At 48.6% G+C, this 15,490-nt stretch overlaps 6 protein-coding genes across 6 annotated transcripts; 3 read left to right on the plus strand and 3 right to left on the minus strand.

The window, feature by feature from the left end:
- Window positions 1–1,753: 1,753 nt before the first annotated feature.
- On the plus strand, window positions 1,754–4,009 carry RhiXN_04187 (autophagy-related protein 22; the record flags this gene model as incomplete). Its single annotated transcript, XM_043324004.1, has 9 exons — window positions 1,754–1,823; window positions 1,877–1,979; window positions 2,035–2,381; window positions 2,432–2,553; window positions 2,607–3,172; window positions 3,229–3,444; window positions 3,503–3,699; window positions 3,746–3,775; window positions 3,825–4,009. 9 exons carry the CDS (start codon window positions 1,754–1,756, stop codon window positions 4,007–4,009), a joined length of 1,836 nt encoding a protein of 611 aa, XP_043176423.1.
- Window positions 4,010–4,163: 154 nt separating this feature from the next.
- RhiXN_04188 (plasma membrane proteolipid) lies at window positions 4,164–5,263 on the minus strand (the record flags this gene model as incomplete). Its single annotated transcript, XM_043324005.1, has 6 exons — window positions 4,164–4,372; window positions 4,441–4,560; window positions 4,589–4,773; window positions 4,835–4,973; window positions 5,031–5,105; window positions 5,167–5,263. 6 exons carry the CDS (start codon window positions 5,261–5,263, stop codon window positions 4,164–4,166), a joined length of 825 nt encoding a protein of 274 aa, XP_043176424.1.
- Window positions 5,264–6,015: 752 nt separating this feature from the next.
- RhiXN_04189 (plasma membrane proteolipid) lies at window positions 6,016–7,113 on the minus strand (the record flags this gene model as incomplete). The annotated part of the gene is made up of 4 exons (XM_043324006.1): window positions 6,016–6,622; window positions 6,671–6,809; window positions 6,880–6,954; window positions 7,011–7,113. The coding sequence occupies 4 exons, from the start codon at window positions 7,111–7,113 to the stop codon at window positions 6,016–6,018; spliced, it is 924 nt and encodes a 307-aa protein (XP_043176425.1).
- A 449-nt stretch (window positions 7,114–7,562) lies between these two features.
- On the minus strand, window positions 7,563–10,938 carry RhiXN_04190 (uncharacterized protein; the record flags this gene model as incomplete). Its single annotated transcript, XM_043324007.1, has 21 exons — window positions 7,563–7,934; window positions 7,973–8,065; window positions 8,129–8,194; window positions 8,253–8,638; window positions 8,689–8,770; window positions 8,842–8,934; window positions 8,985–9,079; window positions 9,156–9,232; window positions 9,280–9,402; window positions 9,458–9,556; window positions 9,607–9,641; window positions 9,694–9,727; window positions 9,784–9,947; window positions 10,016–10,143; window positions 10,193–10,249; window positions 10,303–10,426; window positions 10,483–10,642; window positions 10,696–10,703; window positions 10,765–10,778; window positions 10,835–10,841; window positions 10,897–10,938. 21 exons carry the CDS (start codon window positions 10,936–10,938, stop codon window positions 7,563–7,565), a joined length of 2,259 nt encoding a protein of 752 aa, XP_043176426.1.
- Window positions 10,939–11,963: 1,025 nt separating this feature from the next.
- Window positions 11,964–13,520, plus strand: RhiXN_04191 (vacuolar membrane protein; the record flags this gene model as incomplete). The annotated part of the gene is made up of 6 exons (XM_043324008.1): window positions 11,964–12,089; window positions 12,143–12,239; window positions 12,292–12,384; window positions 12,436–12,686; window positions 12,742–12,768; window positions 12,822–13,520. The coding sequence occupies 6 exons, from the start codon at window positions 11,964–11,966 to the stop codon at window positions 13,518–13,520; spliced, it is 1,293 nt and encodes a 430-aa protein (XP_043176427.1).
- A 486-nt stretch (window positions 13,521–14,006) lies between these two features.
- On the plus strand, window positions 14,007–14,851 carry RhiXN_04192 (vacuole protein; the record flags this gene model as incomplete). Its single annotated transcript, XM_043324009.1, has 2 exons — window positions 14,007–14,184; window positions 14,220–14,851. 2 exons carry the CDS (start codon window positions 14,007–14,009, stop codon window positions 14,849–14,851), a joined length of 810 nt encoding a protein of 269 aa, XP_043176428.1.
- Window positions 14,852–15,490: the final 639 nt, after the last annotated feature.

Raw genomic sequence — 15,490 nt, forward strand, 5'->3', positions numbered from 1 at the left:
AACACTGCACAGCTGGAATATCTAGAATTTTCGACCCAGACCCGACCGCGCATGACTTCATCTGGATATATGCTCCACTTGTCCTTTTTCCTAGCAACCACAGTCGACTGACCTCCTGTACTTCATTTAACCTAGTAAAGCCCCCTCTACTCTCATTCCTTTATGTCGACACGGGGCCTGGATAATCTTCGGTAGTCATACTATTACCTGGCACACCATTCCAACGCTATGCATTTAATCTACCCCCGCTCCCCGACATCTCCATAACTTGAACCACCATCGACCTCCAAGCTCCCGAGCGCCTCGACAGGTCAGCTGCTGACACGGCCGGCTCATGGACAAAGATAACACAAGTGAGCTCTCCTATCACCTACCGAACCATAACGGGCTCCACACCTCTCACGGTCTATACCAGTTACCCCTTTTCCACCACCGCCGACGATTCTGACTCGCCTTCCGCCAGTGGCAGCACCCCAGCTCCCATGACGACCGTGATCTCTCAACACGTGCACACTATCACCCAGCAGTGCCCCGCAGGTTATCCACCCCCGTTTTGCTCAATAATATCACGCCTTACTAACGCGTGTTGGATTCTACACCACGTCTTCTAGAGGAAGATTCAGTGATGACAGCTTAAACGCGATTCGAGCCACCCAGGAAGTCTGTGAAGTGAAATACACATATTCTATCTACATTAGAGGCCGGACCATCCCGCTGAGGAATCAAGTTCTGAAAACGTATGGTCTATTTCCAGATGCATGTTCGTACGAGACTTGGCTAGGTTTCGATTCCTGAGATCAGATGCAAGGCCAGACTGAGTCTTTAGGGTACATCATTTAGCCACAATATTATACGGAGATAGTGTTCCCCGTAGTCGCGTATCCCGTGGATAAGCATTGGGTGTCTTTCATGATCTAAGTTACCAATTTAATTTAATTTCATCAAAAATCTATTGATATATTACAAGTAAGCGCCAAGAGTTCCGGTCTTCGGTGCCTGTGAAGTGAATACTTGACGTTGCGAGTACCTACTCGATTCGATGCTGTAGAGACGCGAACGCATATCTCAAAATGATCTCTATGTCGATACATTACTAAATGGCCCATGAAAGGATGGGCCTGGATGTTTGAATTTTTTTCATTCCTCAAACTGCGAATATGCTCGCAGTTTGCCCCACATGTAAAGCCAATCCTGTATAGATTTGCATCCTCAAGGCATCAAATACGTACCAACAACGACACACACCATAGCTTATTGTAAGCTGACTATTTGGAAGGTACCCAGTACACAAATCGATTGCGATCTGGGCCTGGACACCGCTCCGAATTTGGCTTGAACACCACATTCATGTATTTGTTCTACGCCTATTGTGACATCCTGGAACACTGAGGACGGTGTGGTAGCTTCTTTTACCACGATTGGTAGGATTTCCTTGCGTAGCTCATAATCTGTGAGCCTTTGTCCTTGGCGTGACCATCAACGCTAAAAGCTAGTCTAGGCGAACCGCGATTCTCCAAAAAGCTCCATTACATATATAAATCTCCTCTCAATGAGCACCCCAAAACCTTGTATTCAGGTTGCCGCTGCTAATATCATTATGAGATGCTGGAATTTAAGCCCAGGCCTACTATAGCTTTGTCCCTGGTCCAGTCTCACTACTAATACGTAATCATGATCACCTGAAAGTTGTACGATGAAATAGCCCCACACCTTCGTGGCACTGCCACCATCGCGAGTTGTGATCGACTCCAGCATGGCTCTCGTGCCCAACACGAACAGTTGTGCTCCCGTCCTGCCTGATGCGGGACTGACCGACCAATCTGGTAAACCCAATAAACTAATACTCCTATGTTCGTTTTACTCAGAATATTCCCAGCGTCTGGACCCGAATCTTCAACCGATAGTGACGAGACTGCGGTGGGACCCACTTACCCAGGCGAAGATACTCGTCCCACTTCGAACAAAGAACTCCGGGCCTGGTATGTATCTCATTTTCGGCTGCTCAGGCTAGCCCTTACACTACTCGTGGATCAGGTATGCATACGCGTGGGCGGCCGAGCCCTATGTTGTAGTCGCAATCGCCACATTCATTCCACTTACTCTCGAAGCTCTCGCGCGCGAAAACGGACACCTGCTCGGAAAACCAGACGTTCCATGTACCCCCAAATCGTTCCCCATACCCATTCCGGGACCAGAACCTGGTCCACCTCACACGTTCCCAAAGACGCCGGCCGCGTTTTTCAAGCCCGATCCAAACCAATGTATTATTCATCTCCTTGGAGTTCGGATGGCGAGTTCGAGTTTTGCTATGTACACGTTTTCCATCAGTGTGCTTTTGCAGAGTTTAGTGATTGTGTCTATGAGCGGCGCGGCCGATCATGGTGAGTGAGCTGGACACATATTTGGCTGTATTTATTTACGTTATGATTAGGTTCGTATAGAAAGAAATTGTTGTTATTTTTTGCAGTTTTGGGCAGTGTATCGACCATGTTGTTTATTATTGTCAAGCCAGGAGCGTATCCGCTTGCCGCTCTGTGGACCATACTCTCCAACGTATGCACATCTCGTCTTCCAACTTTGCATTTCAACTAATACCCGCCCGATAGGTTAGCTTCGGCGCCTCGTTTGTCCTGTTGAATGCATTTCTCCCTGTCCTCGTTCGGAATCACCCGACTGTGCAATCTCAACTCAAGTCCAGTCTGTTGGATGCTGAACCCGACTCTGAATCGGCTCCGACTGAGAGCACAGCGCTCCTCTCGTCTCGAGCCTCCGCGCCGCCTCCTTTGGTTACAGCCACCGCACTCGCACTCTCAACCAAAATATCATCGACGGGAGTTGCGATCGGGTATCTGGCTGGCGCACTTCTCCAGGTCTTGGCTATATTCATTATCCGCGCGTTCAGCTCCGCGCCCATCCTTGGACTCGAAGCGATCTTGTTCATTGTGGGCGCTTGGTGGGCTGGGTTTTCCATATTTGTGGCGCTGTGGATGAGGCCCCGTCCGGGCCCTCCTTTGCCCCGGGCAGATGTGAAGCCAGACGAACTTGTGGATGAGCGGATTGGGTGGGATGTAATTGTTTATGCTTGGAAGAAACTTTGGCGTACGATCAGGCTCGCCGGTCAATTGAAAGACGTAATGCTGTTCCTCGCTGCGTGGTTCTGCATGTCTGATGGGTATGTTTACCTATTCCTTTCTGGCTCTGTTTCACTCAAACCAATGCCCAATACAGAATCGCTACTGTGACCTCGACCGCAGTGTTGTTCGCCAAGACTGAGTTACACATGGAACCTGCCTCTCTGGCATCTATGTCCGTAATCGGGATGGCATGTGGAATTTCTGGCGCACTTTTGTGGCCCGTCATCTCGCGCTTATCGTGGCTTAATCTGACACCGCCTCGCACAGTACTTTTGTGCGTGTCAATGATGGCTTGCGTCCCTGCATATGGGTACGGAATAATGTCTACCTCGCTCACTCCTTGGTTTGCTGACCTTTGTGCTGTATAGCCTCCTTGGGTTCTTTCCAATCGTTCAGCGGATGGGGTGGGGTGGGTTGACTCATCCGGCTGAGATGTATGGCGTAGGTGCAATCTATGGATTCGCGATGAGTGGGGTCAGCGCGTATGCTCGAAGTGTATTCGGAGAGCTTATCCCTCCGGGAAGTGAAAGCGCATTGTTTGCGTTATACGCAATTACGGATAAGGGTGAGATATTACATGCGTATCTTAATATTTTCTAATACCTTGATAGGCTCGTCTATATTTGGCCCCGCTATTGCAGGTACGTTTCTTACAGCCCAGCGCTTGTACTGTTCTAACCGGACTTAAAGGATTCATCACGGACAAGACGGGCAATATTCGCTACGCATTTTGGTTCCTTCTAGTACTGTTGCTCATCCCGCTTCCCCTTTTGGGAATGATTGATGTGCAGCGTGGTAAGCGCGATAGCCGAAAGGTGTCACTCGACGCACTTGGTGTACCAGCAAATCAGAGCACTGCAGCCATCGGACATTAAGCTTGTAGCCTAGGTAGATCAAGAACTCTTTGCATATTATTTTACATGTAATACTTGGGTTATTAATTTGACATCAGTCCACGCGAAGGGTGTACCATCATGCGGTCCGACCAGCGAAAGCACAGAAAGCAGACAAACTCGCGTATACACACGCCTAGAACTCGTGGTCGAGGCCGTCTCCAACCCTGTTGGTCTGCGCAGTACTTCCATTCGCACGGGGCACAATCGCATCTTCATGGTTGCTTCCGTTGGCGAGTGGGTCCTCCCATACTCGACTTCCGTACCTCGGAGTTCCCGCCGTGTCAATGGACGACTGGCGCGACGGCCTATGCGATCGTTTTTTCCAAGACTTGCGTTCAGGTTCTGTGGCACGTGGGGACCAGATTTAGTTTATGCTTCTCGAAGCACTACCAGGCTGGAAAGGTATGTACCCGTATAGATCGACCCGCCCGCACCTGTCTGGGCGTCCTCGTCCGGGAACCCACCGTCAAATCGCCAGCCCTTCTTGGGCTTGTTCCCTGCGAGATGCGAACCATGTCGATGAAATGTTTCTAGACGATTTTTAATGACACAACGTACCTCGTGGTGCATCCATCTTGGTTCTATCGTAGAATCCTTCCGAGTCGTCCTCGCGCCATAAGGCAGCAGGAGAACGAGCTCCTCCGACCGTGGGTGCAGGTGCCGGCGTGGGATCGGAGTCTGGGATCTGGTCTGGAGCAAACTCGGCGCCATCGAGCACAGACTGGGGCAGTCGGTCGTTGTATCTAGTCATGATAATGGATTAGTATCGCTTAAAGATCCGATAGTAGCGTCTGAGAAACTAACCGATGAGACCATTCCTTCCGCTTTTTACGCCGGTTAATACTCGAGTCGTCTACAAGCCCATGCTTGAGAGCCCATTGGGGTGTCCGTCGCGAATTCTTATTGTCACGGATGGTCTGAATATAAAAATTGTGAATTTGTCCTATACACACATGTCAATTGTCGCAGTCCGAGCGGGTGGCGGGTAGTCCATACACACCTGGGACGTAGCCACATATCGTAAGTAAGACATTTATCCAAAAGTCTTTGCCAATGCCGAAGCGTGCGGCGACAGCTGTAAATAGACAGTGTACGTCAGTGTGTGAGTAACATGACAGCATGAGACTCGGGATCACCGAATGGTGGGAGTAAGAATCCGATCACAAATATAAATACGGTATACGCATGGTGTCGTTTAGGCTTGATTTTATATCGGCCATTTGCGGGAGGCATGGTGGTAGAGAGGGATGAGAACAAACTTCGGCTTGGGTGGCACCGAGCTAGCTGTGCAGCGCAGATATAGGAGCCAAGCAAAAAAAGAGGGGGCCTCGGTAGATTGGATTTTGATACTTGGGGCGATTTATCGGTTGAGTCTGAAGCGCGCGAAGCGCGTTCGATTGCCAGTCAGCTGCCATCAGACCTGGTCGGGAGAAACAAAAAGTTGCTGCAAGGTTCGGCTATACATGCATGTGTATGGGGTAAGTCCGCATTAGGCAACTACCACATCGGATCGGAGCGGCGCCCAACGGCGACCGTGCTGAAGAATTTCAGATTACTTCGTAGAATCGCTGGGCCAACTAGGCGACTCATCAGTAGATGACGTCGGGTTCGATCTACACCTCTCCGAGCATCCTCAAATAAAAGGGAGCTCGTTCCCTTTCCCTCAGATCTTTCCCACTCGCTTCAAGGAAACCCCTCATGCCATATACCATGCAGTCGAACCCTCGCGAATGCAGCTACCCATAACATAGAAGCGAATCTTTTGAACGAATGTACATTGGTCTAGAGAGAAGGTATATATGACAAGGCGAGTACCCCAGCACGTGCGAGACATGGCCGTTGCACAAACAAATAGGCATTCTAAAGAAAAGTATCAGTTACGAAAATCCTCGAGGTGTTATCGGGGTTTCTCTGACTCATTGGAGATAACCACCGTACCTTTTCTATGTAGAATTTACTCACCATATGCAGCCAAGGGTCGATTATCAGAATTGATGTTCCAAAGGATCCGCGCTATCGCGGCGGGGTTCGGGGGCATTCCGGAGAGCAGTCCGCTCTCCGTATAGTCCTCCAACAGCATCCTCTGGGCCTTCGAACTCGGATGTAGAGCTCAATCGGCGAGATAGGCTAGTTTCGCTGCGCCTGTTGCTAAACATAGAGTCGTCGGTAGTCTTGGACCTCTTCTTCTTTTTCTTCTTAGATCCTCCGTCGACGTCCTCATAGCCCAGGCCTGCATGAGCATCGGCAGTTCGCCCCCAGCGATCCTTCTTGTCCTTGCGTTTACTGGAGCCTTTCTTCTTTTTGCTCTTTCGGCCATCGTCGAGGCCCCCAACTTCATTCGCTTCGTCGAAATTAGCGGGATATTGCCAGCGTCGAGTACTGCGATTGCTAAGGCTCGTTTGGGATCCAGACTGCGTCGAATTGGCGCGAGGTCTACGGCCATAGTAATTCTCATCTTCCTCCCCCCACAAAGCACCTTCACCAGGACGCCTGAATGGATCACTCTGCTCTTCCCGTGGGGTCTCGGTCGGATTCTGCCCCTCCTCATACTCTTGACCCTCCAACGTCGATTGAGGCAAGCGCTCGTTATACCTACAATACTGATTAGGAATTACTCTCTTTACTCACGCAAGCACACACCTGTGTGCCCATTGGCTACGTTTCTGCCTGCGTTTAATCTCCGTGTCGTCAATGAGACCATATTTTTGGGCCCATTTCGGCGTCCGACGGTGGTTCTTGTTATTACGAATGTTCTGAATGTAAAAGTTGTGACCATGCCCTGGCATATGTCGGTAGCTACGTTAGCGCCGGGTGCCTCGTGGTGATCTCAAAATCGCGGGCCGACGTACCAGGGAAGTATCCCAGGATAGTCAACAAGAGGTTGAGCCAGAAATCCCCTCCAATTCCAAACCTGGCTGCGACGGCTGCAACATCATGTTTCAGCGTATGATTCTAGTCAAAGATGATAGGAGAAACCAACCGAGTGGTGGGAAGAACGTCCCAAAGATGAACAATAGCACAGCATACCCATGATGCCGCTTTGGAGTCAAATCAATCTTGGTGAATTGTTCCGGGCGATTCATGGTACCAGCATTAACCGTTCGAATAGATTGGTGGCAAACAACTGGATCTGAGCTCAGGGGATTGTAGTGGTAGAAGACAAGCGAGCGTTTGGTTTCGAGCCTTTCGTTACATAGCACAGCCACCCTGACGTACATCCAATTTGATGCGGATGACCCCACCCGCCGTGGCTAATCTTGGCCTCTCGTTGTTTGAGTGCGACCGATATTGACGGCAAACGCCAGTGATACGGGTAGACTATGCATGTCGAGGCTCAGGCTAAGTTCTAGACACATGAAATCCCATTGTCTCGGCTGTGGTAATTGACAGCCCTGGGGTATATACAGATGAAATACCCAACTGAGCCTAAATGACAACTCAGGCTTCCTTACTTCAATGGAAAAAGGCGTAAAATATATAAACGGGCAAAGCTCAAAATAAATACATGTACAAGATATCGAGATCGTGAAGTTTACATTCGAGATCCCATGGCTGGCGAGTGCCTCCGCTTGGCAGCCCAAGTTTCCAGGACCTTCCTATCGAGATCGTTGAGCTCACGTTGAATCCTTCCATCAATGCGTGATCGCCTCTCGGCAGCATTCTCGTCCAAGCCAACCTCCACACGGCCCAAATTAGCGCGCATGTCCAATAAAGCCTTCTCAAACGAGTGCACAGCCGCATTATTGGATGTATGCAAGAGGACAGGTGTATGATTCCCTGGCTGGAATTCGAGATGCTCTGGGAAATCGAACTGGTTGATTTCGTGCCTCAAGTGGGCCTCAAGGCCATCTAAGAGCTCGGATGGCTCGTAGTTTGCGGTGTTGAATTGAGTCGCTCGTATAGGCTGTGTGAAGGATGACTGTGAGTCAACACAATACGCACTGCCGAAATAGTAAGACGAGCCTTTTTACCATAGACTTTTTCTGAGTCGTCTGAGCTCGACTCGCCACTAATTGTTCTCTGATCTTGGTAGAGCTGTGGTGGCAAATCAGAGTTAATACCTCATCTGACAAACAGGTAAATAATAACAGCGCCCACCTTGTTCCAGTCAGAGCTCAGGCTTGATTCGAAGGAAAAACTTGGTGTCGATTTTTTCATTGAAGGCTACACCAAAACTAGCTAGTTAGTTCCCTGACATCATGCGGTTGGGGATATGACGCACCCCTGCTTCGGCATTCACCAGCTCTCGACGGAATAGCGAGTCGAAACCCCCAATAGTGGGTTCGGAGGTCTCGAACGCCGACATGTACTCTCCGAACTGATGTCTCATGGCGGCCGCTTGATCCATCATCTCCTGTTCTCGATCTTCTTGCTCTTGCATCTCACGAGCCATGCGCTCGGAGAGGTCAAAATTAGGAGTCGAGTCGTTCGCTGGGGACGCTTTGTTCCCATCCTGATATACATGTTCGTTTTCGCGTTCGGACTTAGTAGGGAGTGTCGTGACCTCGTCCCCAGTAAAAAACTGAAGGAGTAAATCCTCTAAGCTGGGCCGTGGGGGCTGCACAACGCGAAGCACCACATTGCTAAAAGGCGAATAAAAGCTGCTTCCTATGAGTTATATTAGTTCGATTATTTCAGGAGCTCAAGCAGCGACTTACGAGGCTGAAAGAGACTCCATGGACTGGATGCATACATGAGAGCGATCTCGTGGTCGGTGTTCATGATATCAATTTGGAAGTACTGTAAGGTATGAAAGGATCTTGAGACGAAAGTTGCTTGGGAAAGACGAAAAGATAGGGTGGCTTATATACCCTCTCAACAAACAAGGCCGCGTCAGTCAGCGACGCGCGTCGGCACTTGCGCGTACAATTACGCGCCTCTCGCGCCATTGGATATTCTAGCACCTTCGGAAGCGCCCCGTCATGGTCAAGGCAACCCAACACTAAACACTCACTAATGGACACAATGTAACGTCGCGCTCTTCGCGCATGTAATTCATGCATTGAATTAAAGACATAGAATCATATGCAAGATAATAATAAGTTGAGACTATTTTTTCACGATAGTCACGACATCTACGGATCCATTAGTGATATTTAACTTGGCCACACCAGCATGCACATACCTTCGTCCTCCAACACGTGTTCCAACCCCACTTTTTGCCCTCTTGAATGTTTTGCACTGGACCCCCATACTATAGCACTAGTACGAACAATCAGCGCCGTTCATACGACCAACCAACAACCTACTATTTCATCTGTTTGGCGATCTCCTTGTGAATAGAGTTACAAAAGTCTTCAACGGTTGACTTTCCTCGTCGCAATACGACTGGAGTGTTGTAATCGGGCGCTAACCCTCGCGGTTTTGTGTAACTAAAATAACACATTGAGCCTGGTCACAAGGGTTGCGAGTATTAGTATGACTTACACTCGGACCAAATCAAGAGCAGACCACATAACGTCAAGGAGTTCATCTATGTTCATCCATTCCTTTGATGAAACAGGGACAGAATTTGGAATCTTGTACCTATCCTTTTGTCAGATAGTGCAAACTGAATAGACCCGGAAGAAACATACAGCAAATCCAGCTCCTCAATGGAAATTGCATCGATCTGGGTTCCAGTCGGTCAACTGAATTCCATAGGATGAAAGCTGGGCAAATACCTTGTTAAGCACGTAAATAGCAGGAATGTATACCCTAGATATAAAGACCTTTGAGTTACTATATTCTGGTGACAGAACCATGCAGTATACCTGTTTCCTTCAATGACATCAATCAAGTCATCAGCAGTCGCGTCAGGTTCTCGAATCGCAACATCTGCATTGCTAATTCGGAACTCTGAAAGCACGGCCTTGATAGATTCATGGTCCAAATTTGTGAGAGGAACAGTGTTCGTAATTGCAATCCCACCCTTGTCCTGCGCAAGTCACATAAAATTAAGCATTTGATCCATCCTTTGAAACATGTCCTTGCCTTTTTGCGCACGATGATTTGCGGTGGTTTTTTGTTTAATCGAATACCGAATCCCTCAAGTTCTGATTCAATGATCTTCTTGTCACCAAGGGGCTTTAGGACGTCGAGCACGATAAATATGAGATTGCATGTGCGAGCCACTACAAAGGTGTTCGGTCCGAGCTGTCGGAGAATGGATGTTTTACATACCTGCAATAACCTGTCTTCCTCGACCACGCCCATCAGCGGCGCCTTCAACAATACCAGCTTTTGTGCATGATGTCAGTAAGATACTAAAGCTAATAGTTAAATTCACTAACGCAAATCGAGAATTTGGATGGGTGCTCCATGGACTTTTAAAGTTCCAGGGACTGTTGTCAGCGTTGTAAACTCATATGCCGCCGCTTCCGAATGCGTTCCGGTTAATTTGGACATTAACGTAGACTAACAACAGATAATTATTATAAATTAAGTGGTCAAACTTGGTAATCTGAACCTACCTTTCCAACTGAGGGAAACCCTACGAAACCGACTGAAGCGATACCCGTCCTCGCAACATCGAATCCCATACCTCCCCCTCCACCACCGCCACCACCTTGAGGGGTGATAAGCTCACGCCTGAGTTTGGCGAGCTTCGCTTTGAGGAGACCAAGATGGTAACTGTACCGATGCCAGTCAGGCTAACAGATGGACTGGATTGAATTCGTACATACCTGGTCGCCTAAACATCCCAATTTTGGTTTCATTAAACTTTCGCTCCCTTAAAAAGTGGGAATACGAACCTTATTTTTTTGGGCTGTGAAACGAGAGTGAATCAGTATCTGTATATTAATGGAAGGCTGTAATACTCACTCCGAGCCTGTAATAACGCATCAGATTGGCTCTGATATACCTAAATAAGTAGAGCTACTTACCATCTCATCTTCGATCTCTTTTATCTTTTGAACAGTCGTCATGATAGGTTAGAGTATCTATTGTACAAAATCACAAAAAGTTGCAATTGGGTGTGAGAGGGATTGGACGAAATGACATAATCTGACTAAGATCTTGCTTCGATCTTCACGTGCGCTTGGAACTAACAGAACTTTTAGCAAACACGACATAACTCATTGTCGAATCGTCAAAGAACTGCCTGATCCATGAGCACTATAATTTGTATCCAGCTGTAGAAATACATGAAATATCGATTGTCCAGTAAAAGTACAGTTTTCAAGCCTGCGGGCAGCCAGTCCACCACGGATTGCTAGGTTGTTCGATCCATTTGGAACTATCGTGCAAGTGCCAACCAGCTGAACGAAAATACCAGTGGTTGCCAACTGAATCTCGGAAACCCCACTCCGCCACCGATCACCTGATCAACTACCTAATTTAGACTCACTGTCAGATATTCAAACTTCCTTCGCAACGCCCGCAGTCGCTAACCGCCCAAGCACACCCCCTCTTGTTGTAACGAGACCCCATATCCCATCACAGGCTCGCTTACAGCACAACTACATCCATTTCTACCCTAGTAATCAACCATATACACCGCTACTCCCGCTCACGGACTCGGCGTCTCCTATCTAACAGCACCTTTTACCCCACGTGGGCTTGTTCTTTCGCCGGTCGCGAGAACAAGAAACTCTTGGCTGCCTAGCCTGTCCAAGCTGACTTGAGATTGGATCAGCCGAGTTGTCAAGTGGTCGACCACAATGTGCTTTGCTGGTGGTGACTGGAAACGTGAGGTGGTTCAGGACCACAAGGTAGCTCTCTAGTCTAACTGTGCGATAACACTCGTGCTAATCACCCTCGTAGTTTGATTTTATTGACACACGGGACTACCACTCAAAAAGCTTTGGAGTGCGAGTGAGGTACTTGGGCACACGAACTGGGTCACTATGGCTGTGCTGACAGGTCCATTGTTCGTAGATACATCTTCCTCTATGTGCTCATCGTGAAATCCTTCATGGTGTATATGTCCGATATCTTTACGGCAGTGACCATGTTGTCGTCAGACGGGTGGACAAACCAAATTTACGCCAAGTGTGGGGACGACTGTGCAGTTCAGATCCAGTTCGATGTTGCAAAGTGGATCTTTGTTGGCTGTATTATTTTTTCGTTCCTCCTGGTGAGCATCCCGTTCAAATACAAGTGCGTGTATAACCTGATGATCACAAATAGTTGGCATACGAGGCATACAAAGCGAAAAAGATTATTGCCAGTCGTGATATTTCCTATGCATTTACCAATGTCATGGCCAACACATACTACAGTCTTCGTAAGCTTGCGCATGTTGAAAAAATAAACCATAAATCAATTCCCGTTATTAGGCTCATACGATCACTACTGCTTCTTCTGTCAGATTGAAAACTCTACAAAGAAGAAAGACGACTTTGCGTTCTTCATCTTCTTTACTTTCAAAGGTGATATCGGTTCCTTCCTTTCCTTCAACTATGGGCTCATTTGGGATTTAGGTTGGAAGCGTCTTTTACTCGCTGATGGTCCCCGTCAGTCTATCAATGGTCTGATCCTCTACTCGTTTTGGAGAGTCAACAATGGATCTTTCAATTTTGAAGATTACGTCTACTCTAACGATCCTCTGACATCCGCACTTTTCTTCACAATGTTGTTCACAGTGCTCGTCTTTGCCGGCAGTGTCTTGCTGCTGATTGTTGCGGCCATCTGCTACGTTCCATTGCTCTGTTACATCCAAGGAAATTTGAAGGTATTACTATCGTCTCCTTACTCGGAAGTGCATAGAGTAACAGCGTTTCGTTTAGGAATACTGTTGCCATAAAGTCGACAAGGTTCGTCCTCCTGGCAACTTGATTTGTCATTATATTGATAACTTGTTACATAGCGTATTGCCGAGCTAATCAAGAGGAAGAATAAACTCAGGTTACGCAAACAAGCGCAACTTGCTCGCAAAGAAGCAGCTGGTGACTTTTCCCATCTCAAGGACAAAAACGGCCAAATTGTTGCACCGACTCAACCTACACTACCGGATATTGATGTTGATGATGAGCCGACACCTACTCTTCCCATGCGCCGAGGTCTCCAGCCTCCTTATGCCGGAGGAGATCAATACTGGGGTCATGAACCAAAGGGAGCGGACGGATATTCCATGTACTCTGGATATGCTCCTCCAGCCCAACCTTACTTCCATGGGACTCACAATGGGCGCCCAGACTCGTACTATGATGGCGCAAGCGATTACGGCTCGACAGCTCACCTTGCTCCGGGTTACGGGCAGATTCCGCCCGTCCCGATGGGCGATCCCCGGATGCACTCTCCGGGAAGTGCGGTCGGACCAGGCTTCTACCACAACGATCCCCGGTACGCGTATCCCCAAGAACACGGGCAGTATCACCAGGAGCAGTATATGCAAACCCAGGCTCCTCAATACCAGGCTGGCGATCGCCGATCGCACGGAAGTGGTCTCGCTTATGACGAGCCCGATAGAAAACCGGACGGGTATAACCAGTCCCAGAGCGGATTACCGGCCTATGATAATAATCGGGGTGGGAAGGACGGATACGGAGGAGGGTATGCAATGTGATACTCCCTCGGACGCATGGACTAGACTATATCGTGTGAATATTTTACTTTCTACTTTCTGGTGGAGCTGTCTATCGAACACATTCATTGTATCATTTCCCTCTGGATTTTAATGCATTCATTCGCTTGTTGATTCGTTCTCAACGACCAACCTCCTGACTGAAATGAACTGAGAATGCAACGGGTCCATTTTCAGACAGGGGATAATTGATTGATTGATGGCTCGTGCACATTCAGGGGTCTAAGGGTCCAGACTGGGGCGTGGTATGTTTGGAGTTGTTGAATTTGGGCCGGCACAATACTCCGCCCTGACCCGAGTTGGTATGTAACGGACCACCACAAGCCCCTCCTGTCACGTCCCCTTTGAGCGTCCGCGCCTCCGTTCCCGCTGACGCTAGTATATGATCTCCCTCTAAGCCTGGTTTAAGTCTTTGTTTCTGGCACGGCCCCACGTATTCTCTCCAAGCCTACTTCACGACCTATAGCTATGGCATCTACAAGCACTCCTCAACGCGCCTCGGAACGCACTCCATTTGCTGCACTTCCACTCTCGAGATTCTACCCTGCCTCTGACTGTGGTGCTGTTCCCTCATCAGCCAAGAAGCCTTCGTTCACACCTGGCTCCGCATCACTCAAGCGCAGGTTAAGCCCCCTCACGCTTGCCAGTCCATCCAAGAAACGAGCCACTGACGACATCAAGCCATCCACCCCTGGCGAGTTTGCTATCCTCGCCCACCCAAGATGGTCTCCAAATGCCTCTTTGAAGACGTCGAAATGGATGCAGACGGTTCGGGATTTGGCGCCAGTCCTGCAATGAAGCTAAATTACGAACCATCGCCTGCCTCCCCGTCAAATGCACCGAGCACCTCCTATCTTCCCCCACCTCTCCTGACCGACCGGTTCCCTACACATTCGTCCCCCTCATCCACACCGAAAATGCGCGGCCCTGGTACACCTGTGCTGGCTCCTTCGCCTGAAATAGTGACGAGTGCTAGTTCCAATCGAAACTCCTCTCGGTGGATACCGAACAAGAGTCGTGACCCCGAGGCACACCACCCCGGCTTCGATGTTTATTGCGATCCAATTGGGTATGACGCCTCGGACATGTCCTCGCCTATGTCATGGGAGGACGACCTGAGTCCACCAGAACTGGTGTTCGATTCTCCTAAAGAAAACGACGCTCCTCCGCGAAAGGCAAAGCGTATGCCTGCGCCGTTGTCTCTGGCCAAAGACGGTCTTGGAAGCTCTCCATTAAGCAACACCCCTAAACGCCCATCTCGACTGGCGGCTTCGATGAGTATTGAGTCGCCATGGTCACGAATGCAACAATGATTCCGTCGGTGTGTATCTGTCTTCGTCCCCAGCACTTTGAGGTACGCCTTTACAGAACATTTGCATTGCAATGTGCTGACAAGCCATAGGTCTTTGTCTTGTTTCTATGCCATGATTCATATGCGATTCCCTTCCATTAGGAACGAACTCCTTACGCACCCTACTAAGCTTTATGTCCCCACCTCTCCGCTGTCCTCGGCTTGTTTGCCCTATGAAGAATTGTCATTTTCGGTCTGCAAGTCAAATCAATCCAATCAATATGGCACTGCGCTATTTATACCGCTTCTTTCGTATAATATTCTTCACGGCTTGTGATCTGTAGCAACTGTACAGTGTTTGCATCAATTGCATTGGTTTTCACTCTATTCAACATTGTGTACGCGTTGACGCGTCGAGGTTCATCTCGTGAGGTAACCAGATCGGGAATACATGTTCCAAAGCACGGGACCTATACGTAATAACCCGTGTAACCAAGCACAAATACAGATCTACGCCCGCGCTTCCTGAGCTTCCCGGTATATCGTGGTAACTATAATGACATTTGTTTATTCCCTTTGTAAAATAATTGTTGTTGACTATACATTTCCCCAGACTTAATGTTTGTTACAAGATCTATCGTGTTCAAACAAATGCAAGCTT

Source organism: Rhizoctonia solani, chromosome 1, assembly GCF_016906535.1.
Source record: "Rhizoctonia solani chromosome 1, complete sequence".
In the NCBI taxonomy this organism is placed as follows: Eukaryota; Fungi; Basidiomycota; class Agaricomycetes; order Cantharellales; family Ceratobasidiaceae; genus Rhizoctonia; species Rhizoctonia solani.